General features: G+C 37.5%; 1 protein-coding gene across 4 annotated transcripts in view; it reads right to left on the bottom strand.

The window, feature by feature from the left end:
- Nucleotides 1-24,244, bottom strand: part of PARD3B (par-3 family cell polarity regulator beta) — a 442,892-nt gene that overhangs the window by 239,809 nt on the left and 178,839 nt on the right. For all 4 annotated transcript variants that reach the window (XM_075093709.1, XM_075093712.1, XM_075093710.1 and 1 more), the window contains exons 5-6: nt 13,547-13,638; nt 2,951-3,037 (exon numbers count right to left, since the gene is read on the bottom strand). In XM_075093709.1, coding sequence (XP_074949810.1) covers nt 2,951-3,037; nt 13,547-13,638 — 179 coding nt within the window. The remainder of the gene's footprint in view (nt 1-2,950; nt 3,038-13,546; nt 13,639-24,244) is intronic.

The following is a 24,244-nucleotide window of genomic DNA, read 5'->3' as shown; positions in this document are numbered from 1 at the left end:
ATAATGCGTTAAGTGAACAAGCATGGGTGATGCAAAATTCCAGTGTGGCTAACTCTGCTAGGAGTGCTAGGCTATTTCTGACCTACCTGGAGCACCTCTGTATTGCAGACTACAACTCAACTACACATAGCCAATGGTACCAGTATTATGTCCAAAAAAACCTGACAACTGTATGTTTGTGATGACCTTTTATAATCAGGTTTTATCCCCTAAATTTCCACATCAGCAAAGACAGATGACCTTTAGAGACCATTTTCTACTGGTTATACTCCATAAAATATTAATGTGCAATTTCCAATGTGCCAGCACTCCAAGCACAAAACAGAAGTCTTGTATTTTTTCTGATTCATGACTGCCCCTCGAATTTAAGTCCACTCAACAAGACTCACAGAGCACCATTAACTATTTTAAATGACACTATATCCACCATGCATGTGATTTTAGATTTACTGTATAATAAGATTTAAAAATTTATATTTACGTCATATCAATGTACTTTACGTGAAAACTTGGTTCCTACTGAATTACAGAAAAGATGATTCGATTTATTGCATAAAGTTTCTCTGGCAACCTGCATTACCCTTCACTAAAGGATTCAAAGGGGTAGTGGTGGAGAGGGGCCACAGCCCTACTGATGACAAACATCCAACTAGTGGCAATCAAAAAACTAAACACTAAGAACTAATGAAATTATTATATTAAGATGCAAACCAATAAAAGTAGACAAATAAAAGACATTACAAATTAAGAAGTTGCTATGATATTCGCTAAACCTGTTGTATTTAGATGCTGCATCCATATAATGCAATAGGGTTGTCCACTTGTCTGAAAGTCGTCTGTGCTGTAGTACCTGAATGAGTGGCCTGAGTTACATATGCTGCGGCAGCTTAAATTCATTGCTTCATTACTTTTTTACACAGCCTCAATCTTAGCATTATTTTAATGCACTATTAAATTTTAATTTCCTATTTTAATGACATCTAAGTGCAAAAGAAAGGGGAAAATAATTTCCATTAGTTCTGTAGTTCCTGTATAAACTAAGATTTTGTAAATTAATGCAATGTTTTAACTACCTCTAGAAAAATTTTGCTCTGCAGCAGCACTAGGCTAAAGCCAGCATTACCTTATTAGAAGATAACTTTACAATTGAAATACCAGACCAAATTAGTCATGGCCAGTGTGCCCCTATAAATTGTATCTTGTCATTAGCAGAAATAAAAGATGGTCTGTACTGTCTCATGTTATGATGAGTTAAAATTTATACACCAGTTTCAGGCTTGATTAAATAAAGGGGACAAGCGATTTAAGTCATTCTAGTGCTTTTACAAAGATATCACCATGGTTCTGCCAAGCGTCATTAAAATTTCAGACAACTTTCTAAACAAGGAGTCCGTCTGTCAAAATACTCTTTTTTTTCTGAGGGATCCCCAAAAGCATTTGTAAATAAGGACATATTGGCATGCATGCAATGCAGACCAAGGAACTCCACTTTTTTTTCATGGAGGTCTTCAAAAGCTGCACTCAACACAGCGATACTTTTGTACAGAAATGTGTTATAGTCACAATAATTACTGATTTTAATACCTTGCAATTTCATAATATTTTTTGCCTAATGATCTTGAAATACGGTGTACACACTACAACCTTATGGCATACCTATAACAAAGAACTATTGTCTGCATTTCATGATGGGGTAACAAATGCAAGAGCTTTCCTCAAACACAGGCAGCCTGCAAAGCCAATGACACAACGCAGGCCGCCTACAGTTCCCATTGAAGGCCAACTTTCTTCTTGAGACAGTGACAACATTTTTCCAGGCAGCTGGTGGACATCTATTTCCCCTTTTGGCAAATAAAACATTATGAATGAATCTGGGTCCACTTATGAACTCAGATCTTGCTGAGAAAACATTTACACACACAGACTTTTACAAGGCAATTTAATCCTTCATATTCTCTGTCCTACATTAAAGTTGATGAATAAAGAAACATTTAAGAATGATACAATTTTTACTTTTGCAATAATTGTCTTTGTGTTACAGGCAGCCATTTTACTATAAATTAGTGTCATTTATGGCACTGGCAATTTCCCATCTCTTATTCAGGGCTGCCAGTGTCAAATTAACTATCTGGTTAAGCCTCTGTATGTCAAATTTCAGCCTAGAATTTTGTTGTTTTTAAATATATATATATATATTTTTTTTTTTTTAACATCTGAGCTACATAGCTTGGAAAACAGTTAAAATGAAAATGCTGACACAGTCTTAACTAGAGTACATCAATATGAGCATGCTGGCATAATAGGCTTTTGTGATCTCAAGAGACTATGTTAAATCACTTATAATTAAAGTAATTGTATTGTGACAAAGAAAGGTTCATGGTATAGTGCACATTTTATAAATGCTATACAACCAAATCTGAAAGATGGCTTGAAAAATATGCGACATGACCAGGCAAGCAAATTTTTTACTTTTCTTGTCTGATAGGTCACTAAGGAAGGGCCTATGTAGAGAAATCCAATAAAAAAACCAACCAAACAGGAAAAAAAAAAAATCCAAAAAAACAAACCCAAGCCAAAAGAAATCCCCATACAACCAAAACAAACCACCACACCCACAAAACCAACCCAACACCACAAAAAAAAAAAACAACAAACCAACCCCCTAGCCCACACACCATTAGTATTACATTATTCTACAGTCTAGTTTACCGTTCAGAGAATAAAACCAGAGATGATTAGAAGGACCTACGTGAACAAATGGGTTGGTGTTATCTTATATGTAACTTAGGCTAGTCAATATTTTGGTAATGGAAGACAGTGTCATAGACTCAAGTACCAATCTTCTTCTATGCATTTCTTTTCCTTATGGTTAAACAGTAAGTATTTTAAGAAAACCACAACTGAAATTCTTTCATTAATATACTTTTTGAGCAATGCACAGACAGCTTACCTTCCACTCAAAGACGAAAAAAAGGGCACTACATGTATTCCCAAGGGTCCGCCTTCCCCAGCAATCTCCACTGTTTTTGTCATTTCACTAAAATAAGAGCACAGCGAAACACATCTGATATGCTTCTACACAGAGTTCTCTATGTTAAAAATATCTGATTAATCAGACAGCAGAAAGGATGGAATAACTATTAGACTCAGAGCGCACTAATATATAAAAATACAATGAAATGCAAAATGGCTATGAAATTATTTCATTTTTGTAGATCAGGGTTTGTGTACTTTGAAAGGGAAAAACACTGAGTACTAGACATTTTCCTAAGTCAACCCTTAAGTAAATTAAACGGAATATCGAAGAATAGGCTTTTAAGCCAGGAGAGACTTCATCATTTAAAAAAGGAAGTTATCCTACATGTTGTTAATTTAAGCTTCACATGAGCTGCTTCAGTCAATTTCCCCATGTGGACACAATATAAACAAGATCACACATTAAGGACATCAAGCCAATAGCAAATTAGTTCCATCATATTTCAATATCTTTATTTCTGCCCTCATTTGTATACAACCTCACTGACAAAGAACAAAACACCTTGTAATCAAAAGTACAACTCAGCTCTTTTTATCAGAAAGTTTCCTTCCTCAAACACCATTAACAAAATCCTCTATATTAACTCTGACACATTTTTGCCGTTTCATGGCTATGTGCTGTTTCATTTCCTATTGAGAATTTTACACTGCCAGCCTTACAGTGACCTTAATTCTATTCTGGGTGATCACATGAAAAGGAAGGTACTTGAATTGGCTAGGATGTTGACAGGGGGTGGGGGTGGAAGACAGAGAAATGAGTAAGGTCTGTATTCTAGCAGACCACATTCCTACTTTCTGTGCTAGTCTACATCTTCTGTAACACCCCCTCCCCTCAAATCATACTGAACACCACTGCTCAGTATTAGTGGCCAAAGGAAATACTCTGCTGAGTATTTCCATTTACACTAGAACACCCTAATGTATTCAGGCTACAAGAAGCTCTATGCTTGCACGGCAGTCCTATAGTGTTTACAGAACATGTAAAACTGAACTGAATGGACACTTTATATACTGCCATGAGTTAAAGACTCAGTCTAATGTATGCAAGAGCAGGCGGCTGTTGCGAAAAAGACTTCTGACCTTTTTCTAAAAACTACGCAACAGATCTAGAGAGTGCACGTTTGCAAGATGAGAAAAACAACCAACCCCTCAAATGTATTTTACCTAGCACAACAATTTCCTCTGGAATCAGCTGACCAATCTCACTGACCCGTGGTCTTACAATCATTTGATTTGAGGCAAGAAGAAATGCACAGGTATAAGGGAGAAATCTGTGACGACCCTTGAAGTGGCAACACACAATTACAGCAGATTAGATACAACACAAAAACACATGCACAGCTAAACTCTCTTTCAAGGGGGACCCTTACTGCAAATGGTCTTATGTGATCTTAAAACAAATTCTGCACTGCTTCGTAAGAATGCAGATTTGGTTTGGGTTTTTGTTTGTTTGTTTGTTTTGTTGTTACAAACCTTTAGACCAGAAAGTAAGTTATATAAGTAAGTGTGTGTGTGTGTGTCTGTGTCTGTGTGTGTGTGTCTGTGTGTGTGTGTCTGTGTGTGTGTGTCTGTGTGTGTGTGTCTGTGTGTGTGTCTGTGTGTCTGTGTGTCTGTGTGTGTGTCTGTGTGTCTGTGTGTGTGTCTGTGTGTCTGTGTGTCTGTGTGTCTGTGTGTCTGTGTGTCTGTGTGTCTGTGTGTCTGTGTGTCTGTGTGTCTGTGTGTCTGTGTGTCTGTGTGTCTGTGTGTCTGTGTGTCTGTGTGTCTGTGTGTCTGTGTGTCTGTGTGTCTGTGTGTCTGTGTGTGTGTGTGTGTGTGTGAAGACGTTTTTTTTCCAAAATTATTCTTCCAAAAAGGCGGACACTGGAATGTATTAATATTCCATAAAAATGAAATAGACAGACCCTGAACAACAAACCACCAACCACCACTGATCCCAACATAACAGATCTTCCTGTTACTATGTTTATAACAGGCATCATCAACAGGCATTTGTATTTATTGATATTTTTTCTTTCCTGTATTGCCCCCTCTCTTCATGAATCAATCAGGGAAATCCTGACAAAATCTTCCTGTAAGTTTTTTTAGAAAATATTTTGTTGTAGTGAAACTGGTCAGAAAGGCTAAGCAGGGTGGTTACCAAAAATCTCAAAAATGCATACATAGGAAATTAACCCTTCTTTCAGTGCCATCTTCTACTTCCTCCAATTCTCTTAACAGACACACACACACACACACAATTTTAAAGGGCTACTTTTATTGTCTTTTGAACTTCTATAGAATCAAAACACACGAGCAAATTAAGTAGCCAAATCCTATAGATCCACAAAATAATGGAAAGTAGTGAATGGGCTTTCATTTGTACAGGGAATATTTAAATAAGTTACAGTTGTCCCCAGATAACTCCATGTTGCTCAAGTACTCCATGGAAGAGTTGTCTTCCTAAGCAACTGTAAATAGAGCAGGAATTTTTTTGAGGGCTATCACAATAGACAGGTTAGCTGTCGTATTAAATCAATGCACTTAACAGTTATAAGTAGGTTCAAAGCCAAAGGAAATATACAAGTTTATTTTTAAATCTGATATGAAATCTACACATGAAGAAAAACATGTTACTTTGTGAAAAGAAATAGCCCACATGTACATTCTGTATTACTTTTAAAAACATTGTGGTACATCCTAAAAGCACTAAACATCCAGAATAAAAGCACACTATATGTGTGTATATATATATATATGAAGTACTTTCAAATTATATTTTTAATCAAAAATCTGAGTTAGAATGACTTTTGCTTCTCAAATGTGATTCTTAGTTATATCTAAGAAAAAAACCTGACCTCCACAACAACAGATCTTTGAAGACATTATTTTTATATTATATCTATGAAAGCCTGACAGTTAAAAAAATTAAAAAGCAGGTTATCTGGGATTTGGGTTTTTTATGATTTAGGAATCTCAAAGGTTTGAGACTTGGAAAAAATTGACATAATTCACTCATGCTGTCTATCTTTCAGAAGGTTTAATCTGCCCACAAGAACAGCTGAATTCCAGCAGCGTACTATTCCATACTAGCTTACAGTTTACACTACTACACTACACTGGAGAGAGTATTCAGCAATAGGGCATGGCTGAATAAGATCTTAAACAGTATGAGCTTTAAGAATACTAATTACTAAACTGCACAGGCACAAGGGACACCAAGGCACTGAGACTCTTCAGTTTGAGAGCGCCAAGTTAGAAGGGGGGGGGGGGGGGGGGGGGGGGGGAAGAAAGAAGTGGGTGGATGCAGAATGGCTTTCCACTGCTGGTTGATAGCTGTGATACTGACAACGCAGAGGGTAATTTATGGATCTTCTTCAATATTCAACACATTTGAAAAAACAAAGAAACCAACCCCCGAAACAGGAAAAATATTAAATTCCAGAAGTTAGTAACCTACTAGTGGCCTACTCCTATTTTAAATCTCACCTATACATCTTAAATGCATTTTGCAGTAAAAGAAAAAAATCAGTTTGGCCTATCAAGTCAGTATAAAAGACCTGGAATCCAATTGCTAGCTTGGCATGAGAGCCTGGATGCATCAGTGAGCAATGCACAGAGGATGCCTCAGTGTGCTACACTGCTAGGATTTCCTGCATGGTTTTCCTACCTCAGAAAATACTGTCCTTCCTGACCTTGCTACCCAGTTTCTATGGAATATGTACAGATATGTTCTTACAGGAATCAAAACAAGTGAACTTTTAAAAGTATTTATCTAGCTGAAATTTATCTGAACTGTAGGGTTCACCCCAACTAGAAACACCGCCACTCAAGCTTCTTCAAATGCATGCTGGCATCTCCCTACCCCTCACTGCACTAAAGGTGCCTCAGAGCTCTCAGTGAGAGACAACACCTGCCTAGCATGACCCAATTGTGGCGTCCAAGCCATATTCAACACTGTATTATTGATTTTTAACCTGAAGAAGCTGTCATCATTTACCATCTAAATTCTGCATTCCTCGATGATTATTGATTTCTGCCAGATTCTTTACAGTCTATCACATTTGTCAGGAAGGCTTGCCATGCATGTTATTAAAAATGTTGATGAGCACAGTTTAACAAAGAGAGAAAGAAAAGATGTATGCATGTGTGTGTAGTGAGCATGCACTGCAGTCCATTTGTAACATGGAAAACAAAATTTAAATGGAGTGCTACATGTTCAGTGGTGCATATTCAGTGGTGAATCAGCCTGATCTTCAGATTGGGAGTGCCCTTGCCGTCAAGTTCTATAGCTCCCTTTCCTGAGAACTGTATTAAGAATTAGCAGTTTGTCAATTATGCCATGGGAAAAGATCTGTTAGGTAAAAGCTTCTCTGTAAACTGTTCAATAGTAAAGAACCAATCTCAACCACTGAGCGCAGAGATGCTTAACAGGGACCTCTCTCCAGAAATAAATGTTTTGGAGTTTTGCAGCAGGAGCTGGTTCACTAAGGCGCTTTGACCTTCCCAAATTACAGATGCTAGGAGAATCTTGGCAGGATTTCTCCTGGAGAATGCAGTAGCCTAAAGCGGATTAATTGTTTTGCAACATACTGAAGACAGTACCTTGGAAAAAGCTGCTTTCTGCATGGGTTACTGGGCAAAACTTGTCATCGTGTGTACGTCACAATAATCTCCTGCCTGAGTAAACACAGATCAAGTATTTCTCATTCGAATGGCATATTCTTTTGCCATTTTAGTCTTATTCAACAGATGCATGTATGTCTTCAACCCAGGCACAACATGATGATGCAAAAACCCTTTAATAAATCATTTAATTCCCCATACATTTTTAAGAAAAGGTACAGATTAGTAAGCCACTGTATCAAAAAAAAATAAATGTTGTAGCACATGATGTCATTGTTCCCCTTGCAAACAGAAAAGCACAGCTGATATTCTGAACACATTTTAGGGCATTTTTGTTGACCACAGCCAAGTAAAAGGCAAAGAAAATGTCACTCAGATGCTCACAGATTATTGAGCTGCACTTCCTTGCTTGTTCTTCACTTGTGCCTCCAGCCCCACCAGGCAATGCTACTATTCCAGGGGAGAAGAGCATCCATGAACAAGGGGTGCTAACATTTGGTAGAGAGCACAGGCCTACAGGTGATGTCAAGTTATTAAAGGGGATTTGAAAAAGGAATCATGTGCAGATTTATCCAAATAAAAAGGGTGATGACTCTGTCCATGTACTTCTTTCGCATATTAAAACAGTACAGTTGCTGATAGTAATAAAGTATTTGCACCTATTCTTGAAGAGAGGCTTCCAGAGCAAACAGCTCAACTAAAGCTGTCAGATAGCATGATTCCCACCCATCTCCTACACCTTTTCCACATTTTTTCTTCCCTCTTTTAAACTAGATGCTCAAAGCTCTGATGAAAATGTCTTGAAAGCCGTGAAGAAGAAAGCAGAGCTCAAGATATTAAATAGTTTGAATACACTCAAATGATGAAAATCTGAGCAATATCTAAATAGGGACAGAGAACACCCTACCAGGAGAGAAGGAAGCAACTGAAAGTGCAGTCAAGAAGGAGCTTTCCAGGGACAGTTAAGGACATTGCTCACTCTCTTTTAGAAGAGATAAGCACATTTCAGCTACTCCAGTCTCCAGAAAACTAAACAAACTATCCATAAATTTTAAATATCTACTATGAAATAATGTCAGAATCTTCCAGTTTCAGGTTTGAAGAGATAACCAATCACCCTCTCCTAACTAAAATGTGTTAATCTGGTAAAGATGCTACTGTAGTCCAGTTTTATCTTCCCCACTAAAATGAATTAGTTCTCATGAGATTAACTGTCTAAAGGTTTAGAGAGAAACCAGACAACCTGCAGGCACCAGGGTTTTGTGGTTTGTTGTTTTTATAGCTACCCTAATGAAAGGCACAGAAGGTTAAAAAAAAAAAGGGGGGGCGAAAATACAGAGAAGGAAAAAACGCTGCAGTTACTCTTTAATCATGTATCTATAGTGCTTAAACCAAGGAACTGACCCTGACCTCTGCTAGAAAGAAGTGGGAAGACAGCAAAACAGAACTTAATGAAAACATGTAATGAATTATCTATGCAAAAATTACCCTTTGAGTTCCAACTAATCCACTGCTATTAAGCTAAACATCCACTTCCAAGCAGATTTGTGTTTACCGTTACTTAGCACAGTCTTTTTTACTAAGAGAAGAAAAGCAAGGGTTTACAAAACCAGTATTACTATGTATAGTGTGCTAAGGGATTCAATATTAAAGATTGAGACAAATTTCAATCTGACTTCTGTAGAGTATCAAAACCCTGCTGTTACTTCAAAAATTTTTCAGTCCTAGACCAGATCATGAAGGGAAGTAAGGGAAAATACCAAATTTTATACATTGATGGCATCAGCTTGGCTCCCCTTCTTCTGAACATAAATTTTACTAGCAAATCCAAAATTTAAAAATCCATCTTTGGTAGTAACAAGAGGATTGTCTTTAGTCCTGTCCTTATTTACTCCAATGCCTTACCAATGACCCAATGTTTCAAGTCTCTCTTCTAGCAAAGTTCAACTCTCAAAAGGTCAAATTAAAATTTTCAGAGTCCTGACGGATACAGCCCTGAAAAGTTTCCCAGTACTTCTACAGTGAAACGTTTTAAGAGAATCCAGGCAAAGAAACTTCCTTCCTATTAGCTTCTGAATAGAGGAGCTAGAAATCCTCCACACTGCCACTCATTTCATTTACCCAACATGCAGCTAATTTTACCTACTTAAATCAGTGAACTGATTTTCTTCAAATGGAAGTTTTCCTACTTGAGTGAGAAATATAAAACAAGTCAAGTCTGAAGCCTTTAGCTTCAGCTGACTAGGCTTCACAATCATAAAATATTAATCATGATATTCTTTTTTTCTGCTTCCCTCTGAAATATCCATTATTGGCTGCAGTTAGAGAAGGGACACTGACCTCATACAGGTTGGTGCTCTGATGAGAAGACTCAATTTTCTTAGGTGACTACCTGCTATTTTGCTTCAGTGCTATAGGTCATAATGATTACCAAACTCAGTGACAGGAAGGAATATTTTCTAGTGAAAGCAGAAGGGACAATAGTGGTTTCCTTCTTTCTTCCATAGCATGGAGTAGCCCACAATTAGGCTGAAATATTAGCTTCATTAACCTCATTTATCTTAACATGGCTTATTTAAATGAAGGCTTAAGGTATCATGACTTGGTGGTCCTTCATGGCCTTAACATCTTTGAAATGTAACAAGAAAGATACCTACACAAATGAGAATTATAAATAATACTTTCTTTCAGAAAGAACAAGGCGTCAAATTAGATATTAAGATGCTATTTCATTACTTCTGGAAAAAAGTTTTATTATTTAATACTATTTTATTAATAAAGCGTTCTTTACTTATATTAAATCAATTAAAATATCAGTAAGATAGATAGATGGTTTATAGTGACTCATTATTTTGCTTTATAAACCTATTACTCCTAACAAAAAAATCTTTTGTAAGAACAGTTTAAAAGAAAAACTCTTAAAGGAAAAAGCCATACAAGAATCATAGAATCATTGGCTTAAAATTTAAATTATTTGACTTTTGAAATTCCAGTGAATTTCATAGAAACACCAATTAACTTTGGTTTGTTCAAAATGACATGTTCTGTATTCCTGCTAAGTTAACTTTTTAAATAAATTGGAATATATTACAAATACTTGAATATAATTCATGATTTTGAGGAAAAAGTCGTGATACTGCCCATCTCAACACATGCAGGCAAAACAGTGTTTTTAAAAATCTCCTCAGGACACAGGAAGCACAAACAAGGTATATTTTGTTACAGTTATTTTATTCGGACTCTACATTTAAAGAACTACTGATCCTTTCTCTTTATTTTGGTGTTTTGGGTGGGGTTTTTTTGGCTAATGTTTCTCCTTAACTCATCAATCTCAATCCAGATTAAGATAGCTGATTTTATCTCAAAAAAAAAATTACAGCCAATGCAGAAAGGTTCTTGGGAATACCTTGTTCTGGCCAGCTTTCCCTCTGCTCCCTGTCTGTTTAATGCTCCGATACCCAGGCATCAATTGAGCGGGCCCCAATCTATATTCTTTATCACTTTTCCTTCTATACTCCTCCACCAAGACAGTTTGCAGACTTCAACAAAAATCCTCAGAGATCTACAGATATCTAGGCTTATTATCAACTGTTTTGCAACATGCCAGAAGACCTGGCCATTTCAGAAAACTGAACACCTCTGAAAAGTACCACAGAGGTCTTTCTCATTGTCAACGTTTCCAATGGCCACCAAAATCAGGAAATTAATATTACAACATTCTTCTGGAGAATCCCAAATGCAAGCAGCATCGTGTTGGACTCAATAAACAATAATATGCTCTCAGAAAATCCCAAAGAGGACTTAGATGATCTAAAACACCCTAGTAAAAGCGTAAGGACAACAGTAAATATGAGCATAGCATGCACAGAGCTTGATTAATCCCCATTACAAATTAAGAGATCAAGAGACAAATGAGTGCATATATTTGGTGATGCATAATAATTACTTCAGGTGAAACAAGCTGTAGGAGTCTTTAGCAACATTCCATAAAGAGAAAATAAGCATTAGCAACTAAACTGACTAAGTTCTATACCTGCATGATGAACACTAATCAGTCAGTGTGTAACTTAGAGGCCCGGCAGGTGCAGAGAAAGCTGGAAGAGCACTCCAGTTGCTTTTCATGATGAGACCATTTTAAAAATATGTATCAGTACCAGCAGGCAAGAGAAGAAACTACAGAATGGCATACAAAGTAGATGACAAGGAGGCCTCCAAGAGGGAGGAAAAATGCAAACAGACAGATGAGTTGAAAAACACAACCTTACCAAGACAAAAAAAAAAATCTCCTATAAAAGAAGTTAAATGATGACTCAAAGAACAAGAAAAAAAACAAACAAAAAATAACTCTCTTGTACGGAAAAGGCTATTTTTGACATGCTCTGAAAGGAAAGGTGGTCCTTTTACCAGAGTTCTGGTATGGCCTAGAAGACTACTAAGGTTAGACCCCCTGCTCTTGCGAACTTCCCCACAGGCTTTGGGTGTATAACTTCATGCCTCTTTCCCAGACCCCATGTAGGTAAAATGGGAATATTAATACTTGGCTTTTCTCAGGTGTTTGTGAGGATAAATGCTCTAAGATTATGGCATGCAGATACTGTTTATTTCATTGTTTTTATTTTATACTGTTTTGACAAACAACTGTAAGCTACAAAATTATAGCAAATGATTATTTGCTATCATCAAAATTGAAACAAATTAATTTTTGACATTTAGCTGTCACGCAGAAGTTTGCCATCTAACACTTAATTTCATTATACAATGTGCTATGATACCACTACAGTTCTGCAAAAAACATCATAGTGGACAAAGGACTTAATTCCTTTGTCTACTCAAAAAGGTGACCAGCACAACCTGAATCACCAGTCAAAACTGAAATTTAAGTTTACGGTGGGACAGGAGAAAAGCAGCATGGAAACATTTTGCTCTAAATTTGCTAGGTTAAATCCTATACTGCCATCACTGAGGATCTGACTGACCTACTTTGTAACACTGCCTTGCAGCCTGACTTGTTAGTTTTGGTGGAATAAATGTAACATGCAAAATTATTTTTTTCATTTCTTTTCAGCTATTTAGAATTGTCCCTGTGACTTCAGGAACAATGAATCCAAAAGCTCATTACTAAACCTCTTGAGAACATCTGCTTCACTCTTGCTTCAGGTATGCAGCTCTCAAATTCTACTGTATTGCCTTCAAATGCAGATTATATATTTACCTAAGTTTCACTCAAAATTTAGACTAGTCAAGGTAAAAGTTATGTCCCAAACTATCAATGTGACCGCTACCACCTTCAGTTATAACAGCACTGGCCACCTCGGTTTGTTATAAATGAAGAGAGGAAAAGGATGCATTCCATCAGACTACTCTAGTGAGGCAATGCACGGGGAAATATTGCTAATATTGGCTATAGTTCTCACAGTGTATAAACATAGATATAAACTCTACTACAGGATGTAGTGAAGTAATAACCTTACCACTCAAAAACAGAGGTGACGTTTTAACTGAAAAAAGATAACTTTAAAATTATGTGGTTCATCTGGCCGGTTATTTTTTGAGATATATTATACCACCTAAGAACATCCTTTATCTTAAGACATTAAATACTTGTAGGACTGAATAGAAAGCAAAAACACTGAATATACAATAGTAGCATATTTTCCCCTTAGCCTTATACTACAAACACCACAATAAAATCATTCATACTCATCAATGAAGGTAAGAGACTGTCATGCACAAATATGTGCTTCAGTATGTGAATCAAGTGCATTTTTAGGATGGGAAAGGGACGAGAAGGAAGAGATTATGATGATGACCACAATGCAGATTCACAGGTGTAGCTGGAATGAGAAGTCAATCTTGCCTTGCATGTTGATAAACCACACTTGAGTCAGCACTGAACAGATGTTCCTACCTGACAGGGAGCCGGGCCCTCTGAGCCAACAGAAGTTCTGTGGGTCCAGTGAGGTTCATCTCCCCATCCTGAAAGGATACCTGGGAAGCACCCTGTTGAGAGATTTCAAAACACATTTTGAAACTACACACATATTTATGCATATAGAACAACGGCTGTATTTATATTTTTCAGTGAATATTTGGAAGAGAAAGCAAATCATAAGTAACATCATCTCATTGACAGCGAGGACTGAAAGACCCATTCTGTACGCAGCATACAAGACACAGCGTTCTGAGAAACAGGAGGGTATCTCAAGTCCTGCTCCTCACACCAGAGTCCCACTGTGCTTCCACTGGAGAAGCTTGTGGCACTGTTTCCTTGTCTGCCTATCTAACCTGGATGTCACTCTTTCCCATCCTTTCACACAACGGATTCCACAAACCTCGGATAAACCCAATGGCTTTTTTTTTTCTGTTCTTTCTATCCCTTAGTACCATTTACCTGGTAAAGACTTATTTTCACAGTAACTTCACAGAACAAGAAATTATGTAACCATTTGGCCAGACACAAAAATACAGTGCACACAGGGACCTGACTTGAATGCTAAAGCTCTTGAAAACTATTACTTAACTTTCTCCTTGTGATCGTTAGACACTTAATGTTTGCATTCTTTCCATACTGGGAGAGGGAAAGAGGTACCAATGAGATAAGACCACTGTCAGCAGGTGATATATTAGCTTTAATGTACTGTACTTCATTGCAACCCTTATGGCAACAATGTAAACAGTGCAAAATCCATAACAAAGACCTTTGGAGAGGTCACTTCTGCCAACTCTGCAACAGGAATATAGCTGGAAGACATAAATCTTCAGCTGTCAGCACACTAAGAGAATTCAATTCAGAGCTTGATCTTAACTAGATAAAGCCTAAAGTTAATTATTTTTTTGTTGTTGCAATGGTACAGTTTTCCAGTTTATATACTTGCCATACCAAGTTGTCTCAAGGCAAAAGTTAGCAATGTTATATTAATTCCAAAGAACAAAGCCGACTAGATAGGTAATTTTCAATAAAAGCTTTACACTGTGTATTAAAACTTCCAAGTTCTCTCAAAAGATGGCTTTACTAAGAAAGGTGGCCTTAAAGGTTTGGTGTTTTCAGTCCCTCAAACACTTGTAGAACTTATTTTCAGTTTATAAGTATCAAGAGAGCTGGGGGCGAGAGTGGGTTGTTTTATATTTTAAAAAGAATCATGACTGGCCTTACAAGCAAATCTTTGGAATATAGATCAATCTGGATCCCATTTTGGTTCACACACCACTTTTGAACCTATAATTCTCTTTGTGTGTTAATCAGAGCACAAGCCAACAGACTTGGCTTCGACTGCAAGACCAATATAGCTCACTGAAAGCAAGCTTCTGTCACTAATGGAAGAACTATTTTTAAAAATGTGTATTGAGTATGTGCCATCTCTTCCAATCACTTTTCACAGTGGAACCACATGTAAAGGAGAAATTATTGCTAAATGAAGCATATTCCATACTAACCTCATAAATCAGGAACTCAACCTCAAGCGGTGCATTAGCAACAGAAATCTGACACACAGCCTTCATATGTTGACTTAGTCTTGAAAAAAGATAGCGCCTTGGTAGCAACAGATGCCAGAAGCAGACAAACCTCTTAACAACAATAATGCTCCCAACAAAGCTAAACTCCTTTAGCTAACCATTAAAACCATTAAAGCCTACAAAGGCTCTTCTTTTTGGAAGGCTGAAAATAGCCAAGTCATGAGCAGATTTGGGATTGTGAATTAACTAGAGTCTCTTTTCTTCCAGACACTGGCTGTAGCACAGTGCTGCTCAGTACATGACATAGAACTTGCTACTCATGCTTCAGAACTGTTTTGCTATTTAAAGCCACCCCTGCCATCTACACCAGTCTGCATAAGCTACATTATTTATTTCTCTATTTCTGGGCTTTTGGTTACTGCTGTTCTTGCTGTATGAGGTTATGTCCATACTTGTCCTCCATCTCCACCTCCTTGGGAAGCAGATTTCAAAGTAATGGCAAATACTGATGTTAAGAACACAATCTCATGTTTCTGTTCACTGATTCACAGGTTTTAAACCACAAGGAATCATTTTTTGATCAAAAAGTCTAACCTCATACTGGGAATTAGATTTGTTTAGTGACAGCACAACATTGGTAAGGGCACAGTTACACTCCAAGGTAAGTAAGAGGCTCTTACAAAAAGATGGCTACCAACAGCTTTCTCTTCTACTAAAGACTGTACCAGTAAAAATTGTCTTGAAGCTGGATAACAGGGTCATTACAGGTATTAGGGGTATCAGGCCTTCCCTGGAGGTCTTCAAGAACAGATTTAAAAACATGTCACAAATGCTTCAAGGTATGTTCATTCCTGTGCCAGAAAATAACAGTACAGTCTTGCGAGGTTCCCAACAGTCCCACATTTCACATTTTCATCATTCCACAAGATAAAACTTCTGTGAGGAACAAGAGGATGAAGTCTGGAGTCCATAACTGCAATTACAGCAAACCTTCTTTTTTTTCTTTCTTTTTCTTTTTTTTTTTTTCTTTTTTTCAAGTTTAAGGGTAAAAACTCCTAAAGAAAAGTAACCTTCTCCTGAGCTAGACAGAAGCATGCTGAGGGACTTCAGAAATGCCACAGGCGGAAGTTCGGTGCCGCATCCCCCCCCCCCCCATCTGCCTGTTTTGATTTGAAGGCATACAGTGCTCACCCATACCACAGATTATCACATGCTCAAGTCAGTAAACACAAAGCCAGATATATTTAAAGTCTTAACTGATCAAGGAAACATGAACCATAACACTGAAATTATAATTGAGCTGAGAATGTCATTAGAGCTCCGGTCGCATAACAATCCCTACAAATGGACAGATTCCCTTCATACTTCAGCATTTCATTAGAAGCACAGTAAATTTAAACAGATCATCTCCTGCCCAACTAGCAGAACGATAGCAAACCAACGACGCACAAGACACTATTAGAAGACAATGATCCAACACACACAAAAATTTTCAATCTTTTGTTCATATTTTAAAGACTGATTGTCGGTTTTTCAATAGTAGCAGAAATTAACACCACCGACTCCCAAAACTTGACTGAAGTTCAGCTGACAGTGGAATGGATTTACAGTGACAGAATTCCAGTTTTCACTTATGAAATAGGAATAAAATGCAAAATGGTGTGGTAAAACAAAAGCCAAGAAAGTATATGCAACTAAGAACAGTGGAAGTTTTAAAATTTATTTACATAGGGTAATTTGAATTAGTTTTTTTTCTTCCTTAGTGTTGCAAAAAGCATGTTCTTCAAATTAGGACTGAAGCCGAAGAGAGGGATCCTATTAAAAAATAGCCCTCTGCAAACAACCGTAACCCAAATGCTTGAAAGTCTCATTTTCATTATGTGACAGCTCTCAAGTTAGGTAAACATCTATGTGTAACAGTAGAAAGAGTGACAGAGTACATACCAGTAATATTTTTTATTCTGTGAACATGCACAGTCTTCTCAATTCAACGGTCAGCACGGCCATAGATTAGTCCCCACAAGAACTATGCTGGAATCAGTCGTGGGTCTTATTGAGGTTAGGGAGTATGAGAAATTCTATGTTTTTTGATTTTTGAAAATGCTCATTTCATAAAAAACACAAATTATCTGGGGGGAAAAGCAACAGTGGCACTTTTGGACAGAAATGTGAAAGTATTGCCTTGTGGCTGCAAAAAGAGGGAGAAATGACTGAAAACGGCCAAACCCGCTGTTTTTATTTCAAACAAAGGCTGCAGCCCTGAGCAGCTAACAGAGCAGACAGCTGCCCTGACAGCCCCATCGCTCTGTTTTCTCACTATCACTGCAACCCAGAAAACCTGGGCTTTCACATCCTAAAAAAACTGCACCGCATCTGTTTTCTAACTAAACCCTGATTATAGTGCAGTTTTACATTACATTTTGGCTAAAAAGAAATCTTTTCTTGAGGTGGTTCTGCACCAAAATTTTGTGCATTCATCCAAGAGTGGGTTATACCACCTAGCCCAGTAAGACAGCTGTAGAAATATTCACAGGCCGCCAGTGGCCATTAAAGGGCCCTAAATCACCTCAAATATCCCTGAGATGTTCAGAATACTATTCTTAAGAATGAAGTTTGCAGGTAGTCTTAAGTTGCAAATATATCACTTTTAGGAGAGCCATGTAGCAAAAACCATCCTCTCCTACTTGGAAAAAAAAAATTCTTATTAAAAAATAACAAACATGAGCTGAATCTCAGAACTAGATAAATTTAGAGAATAGGAAGTCTACATAAACAACTGGAGAAAATCCTGGGTTCAGGGTATACTTGGAGTATGAAATGGTCATCAAACACTAACAATAAACTTGAAGTAAATAAATAAGATCTATTAATAAGAAATACACGTGGTATCCACTCAAATTAGAACTGAAGCAGTCTGGTATACCCAAGGGAAAGTATCTTTATCTAAAACTTTCTTTTAATGATGAAGTTAGAAGTGAAATTGTACGTCTGACGTTCCAATTTACAGTACTGTATTCACTGGGGACATCAGCTTTTTAAAACAAAGGAAAGGCATCCAAACCCTAAAGCAGAAGGTCAGGAGCAGGGTGGCAGGCTGCAGAGCTCACTCTCCCTACTTGGCCAGCAGTAAACTTTCTTCCAAGAAGGTTCAGTAGGAGTTCAGACCCTACCAACATAACAAACAGTCAGATAGAAGGAAACTTGGGGGTGAAAGGGATGCTTAGTTTACAAATGCAGGAAATGTCTCATCTTCTGCTCCCATAACAGACAATTTTAAATACCATATTTAAAAATTCAACACTTTTAGCAACATTTCCAGGATCATGTGAGCATTTCTGACAGCCAGAATCAGCTTTCAAAGCCATAGCACTATTTTTAGCTTTAAAAATCAGCACTTTCATAAATATTCCCAAACCAGTTAGTCCATGTTACAAAGTAAAGGTGTTTACCTTTAGTTACACCAACAAATGCAATAGCTGACACTGCATACAGAAACTGATCCACGAGACCATATAGCTCAAGGAACACACATTTTTCTTTTACGTTCAGTCACAATATAACCAAGCACAGCTTAAAATATGATAGACCTATTTGAACCAAAGTTATACAAATCTTGGTGTAATGTCCAGCAGTGAGATACAGTGTTGTTTTCAAGTTGTGGCCAACTGTACATGGCTGTGCCTCAGAAAGGCTTCTCCATGGCTCACTTTGGTCTCTTGGGAGAAAACATAGGTTGTGTGTGTATGTGCATTTCTGAAACGGCTAAGAAACTCTGTTCAACCACAATAACCAGTGCCCTTCATTACGATACTCCTGCCACCCTCAGACTATAAAAACAAGAATGCAGTGAAGCACAAGTTTTAAAAATGTTTTAGACTTAAAATCAGTATCTAGATTCCCCCATTTGGCCTTAAATCCACAACAGGCCTAATTGAAGCTGTGGCCCTAAAACCCTACATTAAGAAAACAGTTATTTTATCTTTATTACTTAGAAAGTACAGAGTCAGGCTATCTCAAGGCCAGGGAACACTCCGACAACTGAAATACCTAACAAGTTATCAGCAGAAACTTGTTCTTAAAACACCTTTGCGGAAGTAAAACTTTTCTAACAGGGGAAAAGCCTTAAAAGCAGTCTTTGAATAGGTTAAAAAATACACATTGTAAAATACCAACTTTCAATGAGTTACACAAAGCTCAGTCATTCAAACATTAGATACGAAAGCAAAGTTGGTGTCAATACCTGCATTTCACCTGCTTAGCTAGGCTTTCATTACCAAGCTAACACCAGAATATTTTCCTGCCCATACGGCTTCACGTAACACCCAAAACCACTTCCTGAAATATATTTAAGAATGGTTTAGTATTGCAAAAGCATGCATAACAGCGCCTCAAAAAAGTCACCAGATTATTTTTGTAATTTTAACATATATCTTTCCTTTTTTTCTTTTAAAAACAACCAATAATAGAAAATTAAGTTGCTCAGTATATTCTTAAGTATTACAGAGATTGTCCAAAAGAGAAGACCTTGATCAACAGACATGCAAGCTATCATACTTAAACAAGTATATTTATAACCACAAATAATTTACCTGAATTAAAACATTCCTAACCATCTAACATCCACACAGTGTTACTATCATCAATATATCAAGGATGGAAACCAATGCAAAGCAAGCTAATAAAATGCTGCTAAACTGAGGGAAAAAATATTAGTGTTTGTTACTGCATATTTCTTTCTTTTCCAGCGGTCTGCTTGATTTAAATCACACTGCCTCCATAAAATGTGATAAGTATTTTTTAAAAAGCTTACAATACTTCCATTTGACTTACTGATTAAACTACATCATCCTCTCAACTATTCATAATGAAATTCATTTGGAATGGGTAATTGATGCGATTGTGCAGTATCTACAAATGCAGTTAATCACTTGCTAAAGATGACTTTTAGGCAGGCAACAAATATGAAAATAAGAATCATACAGCTTCTTTCAGGGTTGTCAATTGAAATGTATTCTACTGGACCGGTAAAAGATGTTCTTCAGTGTAAGAGTAGCTGTACATCTTCAGACATTTTTAAGAATATGCAAGTGGATTCATGTTTAATTAGCACAGCACAAAGAAAATCTATAATGTAGTACAGCTTTTAGCAACTACATGACAGTTTCAGGAACCACAACAGCAACATTTTCCCCTCTCAAGTACTGATGGATTCCTTGAATATTCTACGGAGCTGTGGTTTTGCCCCTTTAAACCAAGGGCATAAATAGGGACTCTCCTGGGAATCTGTCTGGAGTAAGAAATTATCCCCCCAAATTGTTTGCTAACAGCTCCACAGTGGTGCTCAATGCAAAAATCAAGCTGGCTGAAACCCCTTCCCTGGCAGGTCCAATTACTCTGGGTGACTTTGTACTGACGCAGATTAGGAGCCACTGCGTCACATGCGCAATTCAAGTGAAGTACTCAGTATCATAATGAAAAGCGGGACAGGAACAGGAACATCTTATGCACACATATATTTTCAAAATTTTTGCTTATGCCTTAGCTCAGTTGTCAACAACTTCTGTCAAAAGAATGAGGGCAAATTCTCAATAGTAAACAGGGCGCGCTCACACTGAGAAGTCAGGGGGAAAAGTACCTCATGGCGTCAAGCATGTGAGGCAATGTCTTCTACCCTCCTAATTACTATTGGACCAAAGTCAGCAGGCACCTTGGAACCCCTGCCTTCTACATGGGCAAGATATTGTTAATATCAAACACAGATCCCACGGAGCACAGGAGTCAGCAGGAATCAAAACCAGACGAGCCTCAGTTCTTCAGGGACACCAGCTACACCAGCCAGTTTCTCACCTCTTAACTCCCACTGAGCTCTTCTGGAAATGTTCAACCTCTACATGTAAAACACACCTTGCCAATACCAACCTTATTAATGTTCTCCCTAACCCTTCCTGGTCTACCTACTCCCAATTTGTTTCCAGTGTTAAACATTCCAAAAAATCTAGCTGAGGAGTGCTCTCTGCATGGAAACAGCAATGCTGTTTCTTAAAGTCCTACACAAACAGTAAGTTCTTAATTTTTAAGAGCAGCAAGGATTGGTTTAGGCCTGGAGATCAAAATTTTTACATATAAGTTTGGTCATGAAACTCTCTGAGAGTGAAAAACTTCTCTAACACCGGGGGCAGGGGGTGGGGGGGTGTGGAAGAAAAATTTCCACTAGTTGTAACAGTACTGGAGTTCACACCTTTCTTGGCAGTTGTTTTGCATGGGTGAAAGGAAGGAAGAGGTGCAGCTTGAGTGCTTAAGTACCTCCCTTTGTGAAGGGCTCAGAGGAAAACAAAAATGGAAAAATCGCCTCAGTTAAAAAGTCTCCAGAAATAGTTTCCTGCACATAAAACTCTGGACTTAAGCCCAACATTTTAAGAATTTCCAGGATGAGGTGTGAGCAACGTCTTTTCCAAGGCAGTAGAAAGCTGCTTTTAAAAGCATTGATAGCATATTGATAAATAATTGGATTTACTACCTTCACTGGCCAAGAACCAATTCTTGAAGTAAAAGGAAATGGCAGGGGGGAGGGGGAGAACAACAGGAGGAGCAACACATCAACCCCAACCAAAAAACTACTGGAAACGTAAGTAATATAGTAAGTGCTCACACTTTTAGGAGCCGTCAATACTGGAATAATTACTGGAAGGATGGAGTAACTGGTCAGCCGTATGACCACTGGTACCTTTAAATCAAAGGATATGTTTATTAGCCCTCTCCCCCATTTATCTCTATCATGCTGATTTTAATTGCCTGCTTTGATCAGGTAGCCATTCAAACATACATATCAGGCATCGGACCAGGCTGCCCAGAGTGGTGGTAGAGTCGCCATCCCTGGAGGTATTTAAAAGACATGGCACTTCAAGGCGTGGTTTAGGAGACATGGTAGTGCTGGGTTGACAGTTGGACTTGATGATCCTAGAGGTCTTTTCCAACCTTAGTGATTCAATGATTCTATATGCTACTGAATGCTTCTAAAGGGGTCTTCATGAGGTAAAACATATTAGGATTCTATAGGGTGTACAGAATCTTAGAAAATGAACCTCTAGTTTCTACAATCAGAAAAACATCAGGGTCTGTCCAGTATCAGGTAAAAATTAGTTTTAAAATACCTGCAGAAAGAGGTAGAGTCAATGTATAGCTCTTTTCCTGATGAAAACTCTACTAATAGAAGAAAGTAGCAGCAAAATTAGGTAGAGAACACTGCTGACTTAAATACCCTCTACTGTTTCTGAGTGTGTCTACGTGGTTTTTTGAAGACATATATGAGCTTTCTGCCTGCACCGCAAGCCAACTAGACACTACAAAGCAGTATTAGGAGGTCAGTGTGCCTGAGCCACTATTATCTGTATATCAGCAAGATTATTAATTGGAACTAATCCATGCTAAGAGCATTTAAAAAGACTCTAACTGACCTGAAGCATGGAGACTCTTGTGCCTAGGTGTTAGAAGTCACGTAGATAAATCCTGAGATTCTCTAGGATATTAATATTAATATTTTATTTACCCTTTAGTGTTTTAATTATATTTTAAGCACTATTGCTAAATTTACTGCCCAGAAATCCATGGGTGGTCCTTTAATTACAGACAACATTTACCAGTGCTATCAGCAATGCAAGGCAGTGAGAAAGCAGGTGTTTCCAAGCTGACCTGTGATTTCTTCTGTATCACCCACTAGGAGACAAAAATCTGTGTTCAAATAAAGTGTATTACCTTCAGACATTTGAGTTACAATATAAATTATATGTAAGCATTCCAATGGCAACAAGCATCATTTTTAAAATGCACTATCATTAGCCATACAAATGCACATTAATCTCTCCTCTTAGTTGGAAACTGTCATTGGGCAATTAATAATGCAAAGATAGCAATGAAATTCATATATCTACAAGAAAATCCACCAAATTTTCTCAGACCAAGAGAACATCAACATTATCTTCCCTAGCTTGACTCACTTTTTTAAGCCTCCCAAGATCTTTAATTGACAGAACCTTTTACAAGAGGTTTGCAAACTACAAATCTGTACTTTGACTCCTTTCTTATTTGTGCAAAGAGGAGCTGGTTGTATTCTCTTTTAAAAGTAAATGAGAAAATCTCTGAATCTGCTATACATTACATCAGGATAATTTCTTCATGGAAGTATTACTTGGTGAACATCTAAATCTTACCTAGACAGTCTTATGTGTGATGCCACATCATCATTTCCCCCCAAAAACAGAATTCAGATTTTATTCACAACACATAAAACTAGTAATTCTGAACACTTAAAAAAAATCAACACCGACCACTACTGCACAATACAGAAAAGAAAAAAGAAAATTTTACAAGTGTAAATTGCACTACAGAATCAAAACTTTCTGCTTTTGCTACACTACACCCTCAATATTATCTGAAAGGCTTCTAAAGAAGAATATACATTATCTAAAAGCTGAACGTACAAGTGATACTGTAGCCTCACATCTTTATTCCTTGCAATAAATCATTTATTGAATTTAGTTGTCTTTTTCATCCAAGTGAAACTTAGGTGTATCTTCACCACCACCACCACCGACAGCGGGAGTGAACAGCAACAGTTTCCAAAAATTTAAAAACCACACCCATTTTCAAGGTTAAGAAAGGGACTTCACTGTATTTGATATTTTGCCCCTAACTCTCTTTATGAATGGAGCATATAATGTGACGCCTTAAACAAGCTAGGTTGGTCAAGAGGAATCCATAGTTCTGTTGATTCGGTAACAGCAAGGAAAACCAAATTGTTAACATTTATTGGTCTGCTAAACACTGCTCACAGCCTGCAAGAGCCAACATTAAGCTCCGTCTTACATCAGAAATCTCAACTCATTGCTTTGGAAATTAAACAGTAACATCAGTAAGATGCTGTAAAGGTATAAGAATGCTCTTTATCTCGCTTCAGAAGTCACTGTCATAGCCATATTTGAGCCAAGATGACAGTCACTTCAGTAACCAACATCAGATGAAACTTTGAAAAATATATAGCTGATCCTGTTGCCCACATCTTCTCAGAAATGCCCTTTTGTAACACACCACTAATCAGTGATAGTCTGAGATACTCCCTGTACCACTGATCAGTGGATTGCACTCACATCCAAAG

Source organism: Phalacrocorax aristotelis, chromosome 5, assembly GCF_949628215.1.
Source record: "Phalacrocorax aristotelis chromosome 5, bGulAri2.1, whole genome shotgun sequence".
NCBI classification, from domain to species: domain Eukaryota; kingdom Metazoa; phylum Chordata; class Aves; order Suliformes; family Phalacrocoracidae; genus Phalacrocorax; species Phalacrocorax aristotelis.
The sequence above is the reverse complement of the archived record's forward strand: the minus strand, read 5'-3'. Positions and strand labels throughout refer to the sequence as shown.